This window comes from Neolamprologus multifasciatus, chromosome 4 (assembly GCF_963576455.1).
Source record: "Neolamprologus multifasciatus chromosome 4, fNeoMul1.2, whole genome shotgun sequence".
Classification (NCBI taxonomy): domain Eukaryota; kingdom Metazoa; phylum Chordata; class Actinopteri; order Cichliformes; family Cichlidae; genus Neolamprologus; species Neolamprologus multifasciatus.
The window spans coordinates 2,294,553-2,316,510 of NC_140442.1; the positions used below are offsets into that span (position 1 = coordinate 2,294,553).

At 42.7% G+C, this 21,958-nt stretch overlaps 1 protein-coding gene and 1 pseudogene across 2 annotated transcripts in view; one reads left to right on the forward strand and one right to left on the reverse strand.

The window, feature by feature from the left end:
- Window positions 1-990: 990 nt before the first annotated feature.
- Window positions 991-1,716, reverse strand: LOC146519464 (uncharacterized; annotated as a pseudogene).
- Window positions 1,717-3,009: 1,293 nt separating this feature from the next.
- Window positions 3,010-21,958, forward strand: part of slc38a12 (solute carrier family 38 member 12) — an 89,741-nt gene continuing 70,792 nt past the window's right edge. The window contains exons 1-6 of one of the 2 annotated variants that reach the window (XM_085158185.1): window positions 3,010-3,293; window positions 3,851-3,917; window positions 6,007-6,128; window positions 9,279-9,360; window positions 16,928-17,024; window positions 17,775-17,855. In XM_085158185.1, coding sequence (XP_085014311.1) covers window positions 3,873-3,917; window positions 6,007-6,128; window positions 9,279-9,360; window positions 16,928-17,024; window positions 17,775-17,855 — 427 coding nt within the window. In that variant the 5' untranslated portion in view covers window positions 3,010-3,293; window positions 3,851-3,872. Of the gene's footprint in view, window positions 3,294-3,843; window positions 3,918-6,006; window positions 6,129-9,278; window positions 9,361-16,927; window positions 17,025-17,774; window positions 17,856-21,958 lie in introns of both variants that reach the window. The other variant, XM_085158184.1, reaches the window with a different exon arrangement.

A 21,958-nucleotide genomic window follows, 5' to 3' on the forward strand; every position in this document is an offset into this window, starting at 1 on the left:
GGATGGATGCATGGATGGATGCATGGATGGATGCATGGATGGATGGATGGATGCATGAATGGATGCATGGAAGGATGCATGGATGGATGTGACCTGTTCTTGGTGCACGCTGCCTCTCACCCTGTGGTAGCTGCTACACACTCCCGCCCCTCTGTGAGCCTGAGCTGGATATGCTGTTGAGAAATTTGCTGGAAAGCTGGAAGGATGTTTGTGCTTAGGAGTGCTCAATCTCAAGGTCATTGTACCGACTGACAACCTTTCCACTCCCACCTGGTCTGATAATGAGATCTCGTGTGTTTACTTTTTCCTTCAGCTCCCAGCCAACAATACTGATGCACAAAGGCCATTTGATTTAATATATTGATGCTATTATATTCTGTTTAATACAAGCGGCTTCACAGCGTAAGACAGTTTACTCAGACTATGGTAGGCAAACTGCCACGGCTGCTCTAAAGACTCTAGCTTGAAGTCAGTGAGAAGGGATGTCTGATGTGGTAATCTCAGGCACAGAAGCCCCACCCACCTGCCGTCTGACGAGCATCCAATGTGAAAAAGGGAGGAGGCGCTGAGCCATGCTACTGCAAACACGCTACTGCGTGTTTGCACCACCACAGTGAGTGTCACGTGAAATTCTCAGACTTAAACCTGGAACTGAATCTTAAACAGACCACAGACAAATATCAAAGTTAGTCATCAGTAACTTGTAAACTCTTCTCAGTTTCTTTTTTTGTTTGTTTCTGTCATCAATCTTTTTCTTATGCTTCCATCTTCAAGCTTATGGGTTTTTTGTGCTTTCAACCAAATAAACACTCTTTGTTGGTTTGAATCCGCCCACGTGTCACTCTCATTTCAATAAGGCTAAGCAGAGGTTATCAACTTGATAACTTAACCCAGGTTTTTGATAACTTTCCCATATGAATGTGCCTGATCCCATCGGTGGATCACTGACTTCCTGACGCACAGGAAGTAGCATGTGAGGCTGGGAAAGAATCAGCACCGGCTCCCCTAAGGGCTGTGTTGTACACTAACTGCTGCACCTCCACCCACCAGTCTGTCAAGCTAATCAAGTTTGCAGATGACACCACCGTTATTGGACTCATCTTGGACGGGGATGAGTCTGCCTACAGGAGGGAGGTTGAACGTCTGGTGTCCTGGTGCAGCCACAACAACCTGGTGCTGAATGCCCAGAAGACAGTGGAGATTATTGTGGACTTCAGGAAGCACACAGCCCCACTCCCCCCCATCATCCTGTCTGACACCCGCATCACCTCTGTGGACTCATTCCGCTTCCTGGGTACCACCATCACCCAGGACCTGAAGTGGGAGCCCACCATCACCTCCGTCATAAACAAAGCCCAGCAGAGGATGTACTTCCTGAGGCAGCTGAAGAAATTCAACCTGCCAACACGGACGATGATGCAATTCTACACCGCAATCATCGAGTCCATCCTCACCTCCTCCATCACCGTGTGGTACGCTGGAGCCACTATCAGGGACAAACAGAGACTGCAGCGTGTTGTGCGCTCTGCTGAGAAGGTGATTGGCTGCAGGACCTGTACACCTCCAGGACACTGGGGCGTGCAGCTCGGAGCACAGCTGACCCTTCTCACCCTGGACACAGTCTGTTTGACCTGCTCCCCTCAGGCAGGAGGCTCCGGTCCATTCGCACCAGAACCTCTCGCCATAAGAACAGTTTCTTCCCCTCTGCTGTTGGACTCATGAACAACAACCATATGACTGTTCGCACCACTAACACATGACACCACACTGTTCACTGCATCATTGCATTTTTGCACTGATCACCACCTGCACTCATGTATATATCTATCTACTTAGCACTTTTAATTTTAATTTTTATGTTTATTTAAGCGTTTATGACAGTATGTTTGCACTAAGTATCGCAGCAATTTCCTAATGTTGTAAACCTGCTCAACATTTGGCAATAAAACCCTTTCTGATTCTGATTCAGGGTTAATCAGTTTAGTGCTCACATGGTCGGAGCTGAGAGCAGCTGACCAATCAGAAACACAGATGAGCCTACTGACGGCGGATTGACTTTATAAAGCAAATTAAAACTACAATATTAGAAAATATCAAGAGATTAAACACATATAACACACTGAAAGCAGTTAAAGCAGCAGCAGTGTGTGTGTGTGTGTGTGTGTGTGTGTGTGTGAAGCGTTTCCAAAGCTCTGTGGGAGTGTGCAGTCACGATTGTACAGTGAGTGTGAATTTTAAATGCTTTGGTCAGCAGTATGGAAAAGACCTAAGCTACAATATTAATAAAATCTATCATATTGCTGGAAGGGATAAGTTTAACAGACTTCTCAGAATCACAGCTCGATTGTTAAGACACAGGAGGATCTGATGGATTACAACCGTTTTTCATTTAACACCTCTGCAGCTGAGGGTGTGTTTAAATGCCTGAGAGGGAAGTGCCGGTTCAGCTCAGTTTGTGTGATTATTATGGAAGGGCGCTGGTTCATACTGGCATCCGTGGTAACTTTGCACCAAATCTCACTTGTCTGATGCCAGAATTGTAAACGTCAATAAAAGAAGGATTTCATTCACTGGGATTTCAGTGTGAGCCCAAGACCCAGGACTCTGCTTTATTATGGCACAGACAGGTATGCCATATGTCATATGACATGTACACGTGTACATGCCGCTAGAAGGGTCGCTCATATTGATAACCCTGACAGTCCGAAAAGGCGGGTAATATATTGTGGCTAATTCAAATAGACAAATTTATCAAATGTATTTGTAAAACGCGAGGCAGAATAAGCTAAAGGTTACCATGAAAAACAAATATAATTAATATGTGATATTAAACTCTAAAACATGGAGTCAAATTTCAACCGTGATTTTACAGCCGGCTCGTCAAGTTAACGATAATAAGATGGGGCAAAATGTTCAAAATAAAAGCTTTCTTTGGTCAGCCAACGGGCTGCCTTGCAACTAGGGTAAACAAGCCTTTACTTTGAAAATCAGTAACGGAAATGTGTGCTTGCGTCAGAGGTAGCTTTATTTTGACTGGTTGACCGAACCAGCTGGTTCGGTTAGTTTACTGCTGAAGTTAGCGCCGTGTTAGAGACGTATTTCTTTGTAGAAATGCGTTTTTATTTCCCGCTTTACACCAACTTCCAGGCTGCCACATAAAGGCGAACCAGTCCGTGCTGGCTGAACTGGAAAAGTGAGCTTTTTTCGGCTAGCGAGTGAGGATTTGGTCCCGAGCATCCTGCTAGCTTAGCAGCTAAGTTAGCAACACAAACCAGAGAGGAGGGAGGTGAGCAGTGTTTACTTTCATTTCCAGTAATGACAGCTCTGTGGCAGCTCGATATCTGCAGGATAACTTGATGAATTTATCTATTTTTATTAGTAATTATTTTATGCTGTTATTCAAACGTGATAGATGTGCTAGTCTGACGTTATACTTCCCGAATGAGCGGTTGCCATGCAAATGTCAGCTCACTGAAATTACATAAACTCAACTAAATGAAGGCAAAGTGGCCAATGAAGATACACATACTTAACGTTTAAAAACATTTAGTAGGTCATATCCTTCAGATTTACGCGTCATATTTCTGCCGAATTAAAGAGCAGCTCCTAAAAGTTAATGTCTCAGGTTGGATTTTGTGCTTGTACTTCGTGGAAATGTTAAGGTAAATGCTAAATTGCACGATAAGTTACCGGGTTTTTGTTTCCATGCAAGTAAGAAAAGATTTAGCACTTCGAATGACACTCCCCTTGAAACTTACAACAAAAGAAAAGATAATTGTTGTCATCATGGCAGTGACACAACAGGCTTCATAAGCTACCTGACTGCTTTTTCTTTCTGTCCAGGTGAGAGGTGAGAACCAGGGTCACCGACCATGGCAGGTGGAATTACAGACACAGGAGAGCCCTACTCTCCATTTGTAAGTTTCCAGCATGCAGGAGTTATCTCCCAGTCTCTCTTTGAATATTTAAAACACACCCTTGCTGGTTTAAAACAGCTTCTCCTACTAAAGCACACTGTTACGAACACATGAACGGGCGTTTAATGTTCAGCACATTATGACCTATAAAGGCTGCCACACTGTGCTGCTTTTGGTTGTAATTTGTAGTTTAAAGGAAACAAAGGACGGTGTGTTAGTCACAGCTTTTCCTGTCAATGAAAAGAGGAGAATCGAAGGAAATTGTTTGACTTCCAAGCGTGGCTGTGCTCTCGTCACTTCTGTCCCAAAGCAGCTGATGTATTTAGTCACTAAAGGAGCTAAGAGATGGTGCTGGTTGTGAGGACACCTAAACACAAAATCAGTGCTGATAGTTTAATTTAATTAAAAGTGTTTTCAAAGAAAGAGTAACACAGCAGCTATGTGACGACCAGGGAAGGATTTACTTGACCTGGATAGAAAATTAGAGGACATTCGAGTGTTTGATGGTGTCACTGTAGGAACCAAACACTGGAAAGCAATGCTCTTTCAAATTTTAGAAGAATTAGCATAAAAAAAATAGCAGATTGAAACTGCTGAGGTTAAAATCCCGATTAAAAAGCCTCAGCTGTCGTCTTTGTCAGAGCTCCTTTTAAGGTCAGGCACATGCTTAACCACCTGACAGGCCTCTTTGAAAATGCTGTAGTTGCAGTATTGTTGCTTTATCGCCAACCTTTGCACCTGTTTGAACTACGTGCCTCTTTTTTTGTCACTTAATAATAATAATAATAATAATAATAATAATAATAATAATAATAATAATGGATTGGATTTATTTAGCGCTTTTCAAGGCACCCAAAGCGCTTTACAATTCCACTATTCATTCACTCTCACATTCACACACTGGTGGAGGCAGCTACAGTTGTAGCCACAGCTGCCCTGGAGCAGACTGACTTAAACACAGTGCAGTGGAGCAAAGCTCCTTGAAGCAGAGAGGGTTAAAAGCCTCGTCACAGGGCCTGAGATTGAACCCCTGACATTCAGAAACCCAGAACCCTGTGACTGAACAACCACGTTAAATACTTCATAAAGTTAGGACACGTCTGTGTCAAGTTGCCTCAGAAATGTATCCATGTTACTTTTAGGATCGACTTGTGCTTCCTTATTATCAGGCTTTCCTAAAAGCTCTCTGAAAAGTCTTCAGTTGATTGAAAATACCACAGTGAGAGTACTAGCTTCACTCTCAGACTGCAGACTTGTAGTTATATTTGCTAGTTGTTGTTCATGTTCACTGTATGCAACATTTTTCTCCCCCCTTTGGTTGATCCTGCTTCTACTGGCTGTCTCTTGATGTTAAAATAGAGTTCTTCCTCTCCACAGTCACCAAGTGCTGCTCGCAGGGGATCATTTCGTTGTTTGGGTTCTCTCTCTAATATTCTTACAAACGAAGGGTCTCGAGATGACTTTTAGTGAAAACAGCTTATCAAGTCTGCTTGTAAAAAGAAGTTTTGTGTGTGAAAGTGCAATGATAAATAAAGAGGAAGCTTAAAAGATCCTTCGACATCCTCTTTTCTTCTTTTTGTCACGTCAGGCGTCTTTACTCAGTTCGACAGCTCAGTACACACCCTGACTTTGCTTACTTCAGCATGACTTTGCCACAAAGAGTCAGCTCTGCTGGTCAGAAGTTTTTCTGTTTTTGTTTTTCTTTCTTCTTCCAGGAAGTAAAAGCCTTGAATGATTAAAGCACTCAGCTATCCGATAGTGTAAGTGCTGCCCAATTAATCCCTACTGTCTCCCTGGCTCTGGCCCATTCTTCCACCCAAGTAGCTTGATCTGTATCAGCCCAGGTGCCAAGGAGCACCTGATACTGTGGTGCCTGAGGTTTTGCACTTGAGGAAAAAGGCTTTTAGTAAATCATTAATAGTTTCTAATAATATTTTCTAATATTATTGTACAATAGTAAAAAATATTGGATGTCTGTGGAGAGATGGGGTCAGCAGAGGTGAAATGAAAAGCTTGTGCGGTGATACATGTTAATATTTATCAGGAGCACACCTGTGCATGTCTTTACCTCCCGCGGTTTCCTCTCCAGGTGGGGCTGGTGTACATGTTCAACCTGATTGTGGGGACCGGAGCTCTGACGATGCCCAAAGCCTTCGCTCAAGCCGGGTGGGTGGTCAGCTTGGCCCTCATCACCTTTTTAGGATTTATGAGGTGAGTGTTGCTCTGATCCAAACTGAGTTAAATAATAATAGTCATTGACTTCCAGCTCTGCCTTTTTTTTCTGTCTGGCATTCACAGGTAAACGTGGGTTTCTTTCTTTGGTTGATATTTGCCACCCAGTAGGCCTTCTTTTACTTCCTCTTTCACTAATAACACGGCACATTTTAAAAACACTGTTGTGTCCAGGTTACTTTCTATTAGGACTGCGTGATTATGCCGGTTGTGATTTGTTCGTGGTTAACATCGCTGGCCCTGAATCTGAAGGATTGAGCTGCTTCCAGGAACGAGCTCTCGATTTGTTTCTTGTCTGGTGTTTGTATCGTCTTTTAATGTAGCGTTACAGGTTCAGACTGTTTACTGGAAACATAAAACTGCACGGTGCAGGGAGGAGCTGTGATTGGCACATGCAGGCACATCACCAGGTGGAGATTTAGGGACAGATTGATAGCACTCAGCTTCAGTATAGGTCAGTTATCTTGATTTAACTGAGACAAGACAAAATTGTAATCAAGTGAAATTGTGCAGCCCTGTTTTTGTTTTAATCTTCCATTTACAGATGTAGCCTAAACATCTCAGATGCATGTTGGTATTTAAGTTTAAGAGAGAGCAGCTTGTAGCTGAAATATGAGAAGTGCTCATTCAAATGACTTCATGACACTGGACTTCCTTTGGTCCCTATCAGTGAACCCACAGCGAGAAGTAGCTCGGTGAATGATTGCAGCAATGTTTAGTAAAGACATGCTCAGACGCTGAAATTATTCAGGCTTTATTGGCACACTGTGCAGGGTCATGTCGAGTTTTCAAATGAACATTTCTTTTGTAGTTCTGAGTGTTTCTTGCCAAATTTTACCCCTAAAATCAGATTATTATGTAGAAAAATATCAGATTTAAGAAATATATAAAGACTATTTAATTAACAAAAGTGTCGTGGCGCGGAGCACAGATTGCTTCAGTGGTTGTTGGTAGTAACTCAGGGATCTGAAGTTTATTTGAAAAAACAAATAAGTGCATGAAGGAGGGAGCTTTGATAGTTCAGCACACTGGACCTGGATGTGTAGCTTCTGGTGCCAACTAGCCTCCGGTTAGCTGGAATTAGGAAGTGAGGAATACACTGGAAGTAATTCTTTATAATGCGAGGATGGATCAGGGTTTGTTTACCCAACTACCGTATTTCCCGGACTACAAAGCGCACCTGAATATTAGCCGCACAAGCTAAAATCAGGGGAAAATCCCGTTTTGTACATACATTAGCCGCACCTGACTAAAAGCCGCAGGTGTTTCAATGTTGACTTATCATATGTAAGAGAATATGCACAAAGGGAATTGTCAGGAAAGAGATGGCTGTTTGGAGACACACCCCTTTTATTAATACTTTGAAAAACAAGTTATGGGTACATATTTGCATAACTTTTTAGGTATATGTACAAGTAGCAGTAAATACAAGTACGAAACATGTACTGTGCTTCATAAATGAGTAACAAATGTAGTACATAACAATAACCTACAGCACACCAGAAAAATAGATTCGGCCTACCTTTTAGGCTCAGGTGCAGTGACACGGCTTTAACAAGAAGAAAAGTCAGTCATTCACCATCTTTCTCTTCTTCCTGCACTAAAACCACCAAAGTCCTCTTCTCCAGTGTCGGAAATGAACAGGCTCAGGATGGCTTCGTCATCCACTCTCAACTTCTTTCCTTCGTTGTCACTTTCAAAACCAAACAAATCCTCGTTGTCAGAGTCGAACACCCTCTGAAGGGCTGTGGCGCTGTCTCCATCATGCAGCAGTCCAGTGGATGTTTTCACACTTTTCCACGCTGTCAGAATCCACCAGTGGAGTTGAGCATAACTTGCTTTTCGCAAGTTTATCGCCGCTCATCATCCACGCCTCCCGCTGAACGCGTAGCGCTACTTTGAAGTTTGTTTTTCGCGCTACTTCGTACGGCACTACGTTGCCTGGCGGACGGACATGTGACCAACATACCACTCTTGAACCCCGATACTGTGTGTCGGATCACATGCCCTTCCGCCAGGCAACGTAGTGCCGTACAACAGCGGAACAAACAAAACAAATCGTCTTACGATATGACAAAAATCATGGACAATCCAAAGAAAAGCAGCACCTGACTAAAAGCCGCAGGGTGCAAATCTTGTGCAAAAAGTAGCGGCTTATAGCCCGACAATTACGGTAATAATAATAAATAACAGAAATGCAATAATTCAGTATAACTTAACTGAATTGGGATTTATTAATAAATGAGTGACAGGAAGTCTTTGCTGAGTGATCCTACTGACACATGAGAGGAGAAATAAAAAGAAATAATCACGGTGATGACATCAGTTTCATACACAGAGACACTGAAGTATGTTTTAGAGGGAATCGCTTTATTTTTGTCTTGGTTTGTTTTGTTGTGAACATTTTTTACTCCCAGTATAGAATATTTCATGTTGTGTATATATTTTAGTATATTTCTCTGGTGACTGTTTGGTAGAACAAACTCACGCTGCACCAGGTCATGGATCAATCTGCAGAACACTAAAGCTGTTGATTCATCTCCCTGGAAGAGCTCCGTCTCCAAGCGCGTTATTCCTGAGCTGGACTCTGTTTTGGGTTTTTTTTGTAATTGTTTGCTTTGATTTTCTTCATTTTATAGCTTTTGCAACCTTTTGCTTTCTTGGCAGTGTGCTTTGAAAAAGAGATTTTAATTATAGGGAGCGCACCGGGCAAATAAGGATCAAATAAATAAACTTTGCTTCTTCCACTTCATGTTAGTAGCTGGTGTATACCTGCAGGCAAAGAAATGTTACTGATACTGGATCAGTTTTTCAGAGTTGGGATTACACTCAAACCAGCATGAACATGAGAAAGTTTATAGGGAAGGCCCAGTGTAGGCTTTTCCTAACAATATGAACCTTTTTATAAACCCATTTTTCATTAAACTTATTCTAATCTGAAGTTTTCACAAATCCCTCATTTGTTATACACAGAAACTTGGTGCTTTCTTTTCTTCGCCAGCCTGCGGAGGCGTAATAAATGAAGGTTTCTGCTGGTGAAAGCACCTTTTGATAATGGATCAGACTTTTTTTTCTTTCCCCTGTCATTAAAAATATGACCTGTTAACTCGATTATCATCTCCTCTACAGCTACATGACCACCACTTTCGTGATCGAGGCGATGGCAGCGGCCAACGCTCAGCTGCGCTGGAAGAGGAGAGAGCAGGAAGAGGTGAGATGATAAAGTGTCGGAAGGAGCAGGCTCTTACTCTATATGTAAATATCCTTTTTAATAAGATGTGGGCTGGACAGATCGCTCTCCCTTTGCTGTGAGGATGTGTGTCAGACAAACCAAATATTAAAGAAGTAAATGTTCCTCCCTGTCAGGGGGAGTTTAATAAGACACTTAGCCAAACAGAGCTGCGACCCTGCAGCAAGGTGAAAGTAATGTTTAGTGTTTAAAAGCAGTGCAGGGATGTTTCGAGCTCTTAGGTCTGCTTAAGGTCTCATTCTGACGTGTTGAAGCAGCGATAAAGTTGTAAAATGTTTACAGTAAACACTGAGAGTAAAAGACACCAGAGACAAAACAGCAGTCAGAGGAGGCAATCGCTTCCTTGCACATTTGGTCTGCATAATGTAAAGCCAGTAATGTCTCAGTCATATCGAGTAAAATCAGGAGGGAGTTGCTTAGCGACTAGGAAAAATTGGTGGTTGCTCAGTGATTACGTTGAATTTTTTTGAGTTTGAGTTGAGAAATACTTTAAACCTTCAGCGACCGCTTTTAATTTCAGTGGACTCAGCTGTTTTTATTCTAGTTGTTCTTATATAATTGCAAGGTTGGCGTTTGTGCCATTTTTCAGTGTGACCACCGTACTACAGCGACTCTGCGAGGCTCTGGCTGGACTCTGAGTGCAGTCATGCTACGTCCACACTTGCACGGGTGTTTTTGTTTTTTTTAAAACCCGTCCACACGTGCAGTTTTGAAAAAATATCTCTGTCCGCATGTAAACACTAAAAACTAAGTGTTGGCCAATCAGAAGTCTAGAAGCCTGGGAGGAAAAGGGTAAAGAGGGTTTGTGCCACCACAAAACCTTAAGTACTGCTGAAAGGTTTTTGTTTTTCTGGTCAGGCAGCTAATTTTGTGTTATTTTTCAAGTGCGTTCATCATTTCAGACGTTAATAACTAAAGACAGTATTTTGGCTGTTGTGCAGACTCAACTTTGGAATGAGCAAAATGCAAACAGCATGCATCAATTTAATTTAAAAAAATAAATTTATTCAAAACTGATGTTGGGATTTGGTTGTGAGTGTTGAATGTAGAAGTTCACCCTGATGCCTCTGTCTTTTTAAATGGAGGGACAGTAGCTGCGTGTGTACATGTAAGCCTGGTGTCAAAAACGGCACACGCCTTCGACGTTGCGCGAGTCTGCTAATCAAATTTAGAAGAAGAAGAAGACGTTGCATGAATGTCAGTTTTCCTCGTCCACACCTAAACGCCAAAACTGAATTTTTAAAAATCTCCATTTAAATGACCCAAAACGCTGTTTATGTGCGGATGAAAATCCCAAATGCATAGAAGAATACCCGTGTGCATGTGGACGTAGCCTCAGAGATGATTATGGCAACAGATTTGTGTTTTTCACTGATTCCCCCCCCCCCTTCCCCCGTTACATTTATTGCATTATTTTTACAGAAAGGCTGCAGACCAGCTTTGTGTTGTTGTTGTGTTCTGCTCCCATTTAAAAGAAACAAGACTGCAAGATCATTACGATTGCAGTGATTTTGGTCGTAGCGACGACTGCAACCACTCTTTCCTTTAGTGCAGACCTTCCCAAAGTGTGGGGCCCGCCCCCTAGGGGGGGCGCAGAGCCATTGCAGGGGGGGCGCGGCATGAAAAGGGAAAAAAACCCCCCCAAAAAAACAACGCTTGGACACTGCTAGCACGGGGCGCCCACAGAAACGCTAAGCAGGAGATGAAGCATCGCTGAATATGTTTCCAAACCAACTTCATTCTAAGCCAAAGACTAGAAAATATGGTGAAGCATATCTTCCCTTTGGCTTCACCTGCACAAGTGCCGAGGTAGGTCTCCCTGCAGGATTGGTTTTCCCTTCGTCGGGAGCAGCGCTGGGCTGTTTAAATCACGGACAAACAGTATCCCACATTCTTGATTTTTAGTTCACAAACACTTGTAGTAATGACTAACTACTCCTGACATTTTGGAGATGTTTGCTCTTTATACAGTAAAGTTACAGCGGGACACAAATAACATCAGGCTGATCCTGCCACGATTTGTTCCCCCGGTTCAAATCACAGACAAACAGGATCCAACAGTTGTTTATGTTTTTAAACCCATTTTGCACAGAGAGGCATTTTTTGAAAAATGTATTGACAGTAATGTTGAATATTATTACACAGGAAAAAAAAACCAACTACATGTAAAATAATCACACCGTGACGCCTCTGCCTTTCTAAATGGAGGGACAGTAACTGCGTGTGTGTATGTAAGCATGTAAAACCTGCAGACAGTCAGATTAACAGTATTTTGTCTCTATCTGCCATTCTGCAATTCATCTCATGTAAACAATAATGTGCACACAGCGTGACATGAAAAAACCTTTGACGTTGCGTGACAAACTCTGTATTCCTCGTCCACACGTAAATGCAAAAAATGAGTTTTAAAAAATCTCCGTTCTCGGTGATTCGAAACGCCGTTTACGTGTGGACGAAACAGCTGCGTTTTCAAAAATACCCGTGTAGGTGTGGACGTAGCGTAAAAGAGTTAGTAGTTTATTTTCTTACTACCTGTCATTTATTGCAGATTACTTGTATTTGCTTAATTGTTTACTAAATGTTTGAGGTGTGAAATAAACCGCAATGGAGCAAAATATGGGCGTGTGTGGTTGGAGGATGTGTTCATGTGCACGCGACGGGGGGCGCGAACATTTTTATTGTAAAACAAGGGGGGCCCTGCAAAAAAAGTTTGGGAACCACTGCTTTAGTGTAACTGTAGCTTCAGGCTTTGGCACAGAAATCTGTGCTGTTTTCTGTTTTTCTGGGGATTTGCATCCATTTAGACTTTTGACATGATGCAGGAACCCTGGATTTGGCTCTACTCGAGCAGACACAGGTGAAATTTGTAACTGTGATGCCAAATGCAGAGAAAACAGCTTTACCACATCTTATAGCGCTGCTATGAAGATTAAAGTGTCCACTGTGCAGTCATTTGACTCGAGAATGAGAACGACAGTCTGACTTTAGAGGTTTGTAACCTTTAAACACTGACGTCTTCCTTATTTGAGTTTATCACCACACGGACATTTGGACCTTCTTTATAGATCCGGTGACTGTCTTCATTTCACTCCCAGTAAAAATCACTTGACTGTAGAATATTTAAAGCTTAAAGCCTGAAAGTTCTCTCTTTTAAAAGGGAAGCTGTATTTTTTTTATTTAGGGGGCTGTTGTTGTTTTATTGCCCAATCCTAGCAGAAGTGAAATGCACCTCTTGCCACTCGTCTATAAGAAACCCAATTTGGATGAAGCCGTCGGTGTAGAACGATACTGATTACCAGAGGAAACAACAGAGTCTTAAATCATTTTTACTTTGCCTTAGAAAAAAGATCTTTGTGTACTCCAAATGGCTCGGCCTTTGCTTTTTTGTTTCTCCCTGGGTACAGAAGTCGTCTTGCTTAATGCCTGTGGGTTTCCAGTCGAGGAGTTATGAGCCCGAGGACAATAGCTCGCCTCAAACACTCAGCCGTGATTCATGGCTGCTGTACTGCTCAGCATTTTCCCTCCATCTAATGGAAACGGGAGAGCTGCTCAACACTTTATTTCCCTCTGCATGAGTGAAGCCTCTTAACAACTATTTACGCTTTTTAAACAAAAACACACAAAAAAAGTTTATTTAGCAAAAACCAGAGAGCAGTCAGTCACCATTACCTGCTCTTTAGTTTGCACCGGTGCATGTTTGTCATGTTTTGACATCACTTATGTAAATGTCACCCACTGATTTTGGACTCCATGTTGGTTTTTTGAACGTTACCGTATTTGAATGAGAGGTGGCGCTCTAACAGTTCATATGGATGTCCGACACAAACAGACACCTGCTAATTAGTGCCTAGCAACACGCTAATTAAATACTGATGAAGTTTATCCACCCGAGCACACAGCAAGGGAGATCTTCGTCTTCAAAAACACTCCAGAATGCTTATAGAAACTGTACTTTAGCATCAGCTTCATTTTTTAGACCCTCAGGGGTCGCACATCCTCCTGTCACACCAACCCTCTGCATCTTCTCCTTTGCTGCATCCGTGAATCTTCTCTGTGGTCTTCCTCTTCTCCTCCTGCCTGGCATCCTCAGCATCCCTCCTCCTCTGCACATGTCCAAACCCTCTCAGCCTCTGTGACTCTGAGCTGTCCCTCTGATGGACTCATTTCCAATCCTGTCCATCCTGCTGAGTCCGATGAACATGTGAACATCTTCAGCTCGGTGTCCCGTCTTCCTCCCAGTGCCACCATCTCCACACCATACATCACAGCCGGTCGCACTTCTGTCTTGTAAACCTCTCCTTTCACTCTTGCTTCCATCCTTCAGCGGTCTTGTGCACTGTATTTAAACTCTAACGCTGAACACAGGACATACGTTTGACCTTTGTCAGCTGGTTTGGAAGGAGAGAGAGTTAACATATTGTTAAATGATTTCACTAAAAATAGTTGGTGGATGGATATAAGCAGATCTTAAGCTGTGGTATTTTTAACCTCTTTATATTATATGTTTTTGAAGGTTAATGATAACAGCAGGTGTAAAGTCCATACGTTCCCAGCTTTAAGTCAACACAGATCCCTTATTGCAGCCTTTCCCAAACAGTGGGATGCGATGCCAGAGAGGGAGCATGTGACCCCGGGGAGCATGCTTTTTTTTGCTGTACTATAGGGCTGCCACGATTAGTCGACTAGTCACGATTACGTCGACTATCAGAATCGTCGACGACTGATTTAATAGTCGACGCGTCGTTTGAAGCTTTGTAAGATCACAAAAGACGCAGGAATAAGTAGTAGGATTTAAGGGTGTAATAACGGACTGAAACAGAAGATGGCAGCACTGCATGTACAAAGATGCCAGCTGCCGTTAAACCCCGAAGAAGAAGAAGCTGTGTCCCAGAATTCATAGCGCAGCCCAGCTCAGTTTCCAACAATGGCGGCAGCTAGTTAGTTTTAATATTACTCTTATTATTCTTTCTGGGTCACAAAATAAATGTTTAACATATTTTCAGGCGAGAATGTAGCTGTGTAAACCTCAAATATCTGCTCAGTTTATCAAGACACCACATATTTTCAAAAGCGCTCCGACGTTTTCGGAGACGTCTGTTAGCCACTAGCTCGATAGTTAGCCGGGGGCTAGGCTCACTAGAGCCGTGAGAGCACCGGACTCCCGGCAGATCGTTTTCAAACCCACCGCCGTCTTTCGCTACTCAGGTTAAACATGATATATAAGTCACTTAGATAACTTAAAAATGTTATTGTTTGGCTTTTTTCAGTATTTTATTTGTTCCTGAGTAAATCTGTTTGGCTGAGATTAAAGTTATAGTTTTTACACAGCTGAATAAACGTCAAGCAGACAGCTGATTATCAGAAGTGTGAGATGCTGGAGAATTTACTCCGGTGTCCTGTTATATTATATTTTAGATAGCAAGGAGTTTATTAAACTTCACCGAAACAATCTGCAAATTTCATTAAAATTTAATAAACTATCATCTTGTCTTTATTTTTAGTTAGCACATACCTTAAACACTTAAAGCTGTAAGCTAATGATAGTTATATAAGAGCAGATGCTGCTGGTGCAATAAGCTGTACGTTTTACGTCCAATGGATGATGATCTGATTAGTCGACTAACCGCAAAAATAATCGTTGACTAGTCGACTATCAAAATAATCGTTTGTGGCAGCCCTACTGTACTAGAATAGTGTGTTTGCACAAACCCGCTCCAGTAGGTGGCAGGGTTTTTTGCACTGAGCACGTGCACACACACAGCACAGAGCAGGAGATATGAAGTGCAGTAAACAAACTCTCAAAAAAATATTTAACAGTGAGGAAAAGAAAGGCGGAGAGAGACGACGATAACGGGACAAACGAACGTCTCCCGAAAGCTAAGACGAGGAAATATGACGAAGCGTGCGCAGCACCTGTCGTCACTGTGACTTTGTGGGTTAAAGTGTTTTATGTATTTGAGAAGGACTGAGTTTGAAGTACAGTTTTTGAGGACACGGCTCTTTTGTGGTGCTACACCAAAATATTTCCACACAAAAATGTTGCTTGAATCTACCTGTGCTCCCATCAACTGCCATTAAATACCAGTTCAATACCAAAGCTTAAAATGATTCACCAGCAGGGCAGTCTGGAAGTGCACTGGAGGTTAAATTGTGAAACCCTCAAAAGGGTTTCATTTTAAATTTCTTTTTTTGTCTGAACATTTAAGAATTCAAAGGGATTCATTTTCAAGGCAAAGAAAACTGTCAGACAGCACCAGCTATTATCAATCAATTACTTTTATTACCTGAGGTATTAAAGAGGAGCCCTCCCAGCAGGAGTGATCTGGTTTAGTATGGGAGGCGTACAGGCCTGCCTGGAGGCTCTGTGACAGGTAACGGGTCACCTTCCATCTTCAGACACTTGATGTTCTGATTAAATGGTGCTTGGGAGACATGACTGCCCTCTGCTGGTGTTTTAGGAGGACTGTAACTGAATTAACATGTCATAGTGTTCAGAGTTTCAGGAAGGATAATAAATGTTCGGCCTGACTATTGAAAATCATCAGGTTAATGTTGAAACAGATTCTTTTTTACACAATCTGCAGAAGCTGTTAAAGTTAGAGAAACAGATCCCAGTTAATCGTTTTAAATCAGCACAGTTAGCACTGTGACTGCACCCGTTTTTATCCATTACACGATGCCTTTTATCCAGTCTGCTTTTGTTTCATGTATATTTTATGTTTGTGGTTGTCTTTAATTTATCTGAATTGCAGTTTGAGTGATGTGGGATGTTTAAAAGCTTTGAGGTGGTTACTGAAAAACACGTGACCCTCCTTTTGTTTTAATTTTAAGATCTGGGAGCCATCAGGAGGACGGTCAGGTGGTCCGAGTGATGCTGTAATCTGTGAACACGGTTATTACACTCGGGTGCAGGCTGTGGTCTCTGTCCTCCTTCCTGTATTTACTCGTGTTGCCCCCGACACATCTGACCAATAGGCACATTAAATGGCTTACTTGAAGATTTTTCTTTTGTATGAAAACAAATTAAACCACAGGAAAAAATACTTTACAAAAATCACTGATTTGAACCTGAGCAAACAAATTGTGTCGGTGTGAAAACAGCCTAAAACCTGTGAGCTGAGGCTAAAATCAAGGCTGGAGTCCAAGAAACGAATTTACCATCTTTTAAAAGGAAGCTTGCTGGTTTTGTCCAAAGATAAATCATAACTTAATAATACAAAATGTCACAGATGGAGGCGGGTTCACATCCTGCAGTCTGGTGTTTGTTGAACTCTTAGTTAAACTGTGATTGGCGCTGTAAGTTGGGCCATGTAGCTCATCATTCACGCACAGATCTGACCATCACTGACACCTAATTGACGCTAATCTGCAGAGACTCTGTGGGCACACGATTGCCTCCGTCCTCCACGGGGTTTCCCAGCTGCCGCTTGTAGTTTCCAGATGTTACCTTCCTCTGCTGCAGCTCATTGTTTGTGTTTAGAAATGAGGAAAACAGGAAGTCACGCTTTCCTCCTGTCGTCCTCAACAGGTTGAGAACAGCGACTCCACGTCCGAGTATTCAGACGACGACGAGGTCACGTGCCGGGGTCGATCGGAGCCGGAGACGAGGCCCATCTTGTCTGTTCGTGAGTGTCGCTCTCTCGCTCTAGTTCAGGCTTTCTCTCTCATTGTAAGGTTTCACCTCTACAAATACACTCACGTTACAGATGTATGTGCATGGCTTGCTTAGCACAGTTTACCTTTAAGCAATTGGGCAAAATTGCTCATTTTGCAGGAAGTGTTCACGAATGCACATAAAATTCAGAAATGAAGAACTGTGAGACGTCATCTTAATATATCACAAATTCATCGTGCTCTGGATCCAGGCTCTGAAGTCGAGGTGTGCCGGCTCAGGCTCCTCTTACTCATGTAGCCAATCAGCAAGTCACATGACAGCAGTGCAGCTACAGACAAGTTAATATTCACATCGAACATCAGAGACATGGCATCTCAAGCAAGTGCACCAATGACTGGCTGATTTTATACTTTGTCATTTATCAAACAAAAATGTAAAAAATTGTCAGTTTTATGCGATTTTTATATTAAATATTTTTCAAATTTTCACAATTTGGCAAATGAAACACGGTGGAACAGCCTCTGAGTAGAATTCTCATCATTTCTGGCATTTCCTGAGAAAAAGTTACATTTGTTAGAATGCTTTAATGTGAATTCTTTAAATAAATGTAGTAAATTTGTAGCACATTTTAAATCAAGTCTAAAGACACTTGAGTATATATATGTGTGTATATTTTGATAGATAGATATCTCAGTCTGGGCTTATCTGACTCCTTGCACGAGGTGTCTTTACTCCCGTCGTCTGCTTCCTGTCTTCACAGAGAGGTCGGGGCAGGCCGATCATTTTGACATCATGGAGCGGGTGGAGATGGGTCAGATGGCCTCCATGTTCTTCAACAAAGGTAATAATCTTCTCGCCTCCAGCTCCTTCATCTCCTCTCTCTGCCCATTATTCAGCCATTATTCAATTAACTTTCGACGTCGTCGTCATTAGCCACGCGTAACATTTATATGGAGGAGTCGTGAGGGTTGTGTGGGATAATTCAGGAGAGAGATTCTTTTTAATGTCCGGTGCTCACATTTACAAAAGGAAGACTGCTGGCAGTTTAATTGGATGTAATTATAAATGGAAAAACTGCCTCTGGTTTTAATTACCTGTTTGAGACCCTATCAAGGTTGGTAATCTCTCTGCCTTGCTCGTGGGTGGGTGAGTAGGTGAGTGAGGGTATAACCTGCACTTGTAGCATATTCCTGAATGATTTGGGGGCTAATGAGTTCTCTGTGAAGTTTTGCTGTCGAATTAAAGGCAGAATCACCTTCAACCGGAGACAGACAAAGCCTCGAGGCTCATATCGGAGCTCTCGTCTCCTCCTCTCCTCGTCTCCTCCTCCTCTTGTCCGCTTGCATTATTCCAGCCGGCTCTTCTTCACTCGGCGCGGGTGCCTCTACAGTGTGCAGCGTTGTTGCAGGAGTAAAGCAACAGCAAAAGGTCGAAGCTCCGACAGCATCGTTGCGCCGACACGCTCGGTCCTTCAGCGTTTCGGCAGCAGGTGGAGCACTTGGCACACACTCGGTGTAACACATCCGCTCGGCTCATGTTCACACCCACACGTGTGAACGCACTCATGCATGCTGTCATGCAGCTCATGCTGTTAAAGCTGCAGTGTGCTCCGTACAGTCTGCTCGTCACTCGCTCGCCTGTTCTGCTTGGTTAACGTGCTTAAAAAACACAAAAACGAGGCTGGCTGACGACCTTTCCCACCATGAAACCACTCCGTACAGGTGAAACACGGGCAGCTATCGACTGGTAATAAGGAAATGAGTTTTCTCTCCTCTTCTCTCTCCCTCATGTGGTGAGAAGCAGCCCAGTCACTCTAATCAGAAATAAATCAGCCCAACACGTGCTGGTCGAGGAAAGAGACGGAGCTCTTCTCTCTGTCCCGATTACACCGACCTGCTCAGCTTCTACCTGCTCGCCACCTTCCTGTCCACTTCATCCACTTCTCGTCTGTTGCAGTCATGCAGTTTTAATAAGCAGGCACTGACTTTTTAATATTTGGGTCAATAACAGCCCAGGTTAAACCTCACGACATTTAAACAACCACCAAACAGCTAAAACAGTAAATGAGAGCAGGAACACGGATTCTGCACAAAGATGTAAACACAAAGCGCCGACCCGCCGACGCATCACAATCAGTGAGATGTGACTTTCTCACCTGACGGCACGGACACGGTCGGGGCTGAAAGCCGACAGCTCGCTGATTCTGATGTTTCGGCGGGTCGAGCTTTGTGTTCACGCCCTTTTTGCGCTGATTCTGAAGCTGTTAGTTTGATCTCTCTCCAAACAATATTGACCGAACCAGCAGCAAAAGAAGATCCAAACTACACTTCACACAAACATCGTCATGGATTCACTCTATTGCTGTTTTGCTTCCACCACACTTCATGCACAGCTCTCTCTTGCTTGTCTACCGTTGTTTACAGGCTGTCGGACGCTGTTTTTTCCTTTTACTTACTTCCGAAAAGAAAACCTAAATTTTGCTGTTCAATAGGTTACTGAACGGCAAAAAATTTAAAATGTAAAATTATGCAAAACGCTGTGTCTCTGATAAAACCTCTGTAACTTCAGAGGTGATGTTCATGTGCTGATTAATGGCCAGGCCAGGAAAATCACCTTCATGTTTTTCTGTGTTTTATCTTCAGCTGCTTTGACACAAAGGCCTCTGCTGTGACGCTCACACCTTTGATAAAGTCTGGAAAGTGTCAGCTTCCTTTTTATAGATACAAAAATATGCAAATGTACTGATCTGAATTATAATATTTCTGACTGAGGCAAAATTTCCCAGATTCAAATCGAATCGAATTGAATCGAATCGATTCAGGACTTTGTGAATCGGAATTGAATCAATTCTAGAAATCAGTGGCGATACCCAGCCCTAGTTCCAATAATCAATACGTGAAGACACAAATGCGTGTTCCCAGTTTCCTGAAAAAAGTAAACTAGACACATCAGGCTGGACTGAGTGGTAGAAAAAACAAGAACTTAACCCCTGACACCGATAGCAGACGTCTCTTTGCTCTAATCAGTCATCATAACAGAAGGGAGAAAACTGTTGTGGGAAATGAAACATGAACTCAATGTAATGGAGTCTAAACTCAGCTTAAAAGTCAAAATCTTATTCAAACATACACATACAGCACTTTGATGGTAGACATACGTACACACTGATCACACCCTGGTTGCAGGTCTTTCATCAAACCAAAGACGGATTATTTGGCAATGTGCTCTCTCTCGATCCACAAAAGGGATCTTTCAGGCCCTTCAGCAGAACTATATGCTTTGTAAACTTCTTACATTCATAATAAAAAACTAAATAATACATTTGACGATAAGGAAAAGTCCCCAAAATCCTGATATGGGAATTGTTCATTGGTGTGAGGAATTTCGGCGATGGAAAAGAGTTTGACGGACTCATTCAGTGGCCGCTGAACTTCACGTGACTTTCACGTGCTCAGGCTGATTCTAATTCATGTAAACACCTGAGGACTGATATAACTGTTAGGAAACACTCGTCACTGAGGTACAGTAATAGCGTCTTTGTCTCGTGTCATTTTATATGATTATAAATTAGAGTTGAGTTGATTTTTTTGGGCCATAATAGATGAAAATAATCAGCAGATAATCTGATAATGAGGAAAAAATTGAGATCTGTCTTTATTTTTTGGTTCTGTATGTCAGTCGGTGTTTATACAGAATTTAGAGGGTTGTTTTCTAAAATTAAAAATGTAAATGAAACATAATCCCAGCCAGTCTATCAGGGACTATTTATAGTCTGTATGGAAATGTCTGGGCTGAGCAGTTTTGTTTCTTTGTAGAGGCGACAACTTAATCCAAACCAAGTCCACAAACCCCGACCCTAAATTGTGAGGGATTACGGGCGTGAGGAGACAGTTGTTGACATCTGACAGCCGGCAGTTGTCTTTTCTTGGAAAGCCGAGTAAAACAAAACGAGCTGAGGGCAGACTGCAGTCTTTACTGACAGGCGCATTCAGCGCTCTTCATGCGTTATTAACGAGAATGGGTGCAAACAAACAGCTTCACGCTGTGCTAAAGTTACAGGACTTTAAAACAGTTTTATCACCGCCCTCAATTCTGAAGACCTGCAGGCGTGATTGCACACTGTCTTCCTGTCCCGCGCCGTAGCAGGCAATTAAAAAGCATCTCTCCTGCTGTTGAATAGGCACTCTTAGAGGGCATTCGACTTCCTCCTGGGCTGAAATTGACGTGACGGTGGCAGCAGCGGTAAAGCAGGCTTGGAATAAGGCCATGGATATCGTATCAGCCTGACCTGCAGCCACTGACAGGAATGTTGATGGAGGCAGGTTTATCTGCGCCTCTGTGGAAAGGTGCTACTATAACCTTCACATTGACGATTTGAAAGTTGATTAGGAGACGACTTTGGCTAAAGTCACAAAGGCAGAGAGAGAGGGAGGCGAGCGGGAGCGCCATCCTCGCATCAGCGTCTCGTCTCGGCGTTTCGTATTTTTGATATGATTTGCCGTTTGTCCACGGCTCTGCAAACACAACGCTTGTTTCTTCAACGCAAGCCGCCCTTCCCCTGACATATGGAGGGCCGTGGACATGAATACTGATTTATCTGTCGTAACACAGACCTCTGTCTTTAATGAGAGCCAAACATGGGCACATCCATTTTTAATACTGGAGTGACTTTTACTTAAATGTCATACTTGTGCATGCAGAGCTCTGGCAAAATGAAAACCAGCAGGGCCCGAGCCACTGGGAAGATGAATGGACACGTTTGCTCCAGCATGGCTCCTGATCTTTTTCTATAAGTCACACACGCCTGTTTCCTGTAGCAGTTCTAGGATAATTTAATTTCAAAGTTTTGTTGTGATCAATACAGCAGGTCAACAGCACAAGTTCAGTCCTGGGAAAGTGGTCTCCTCCCTGAAGGCTTTACTTCTGTTGTATCCCCCCTTTGTA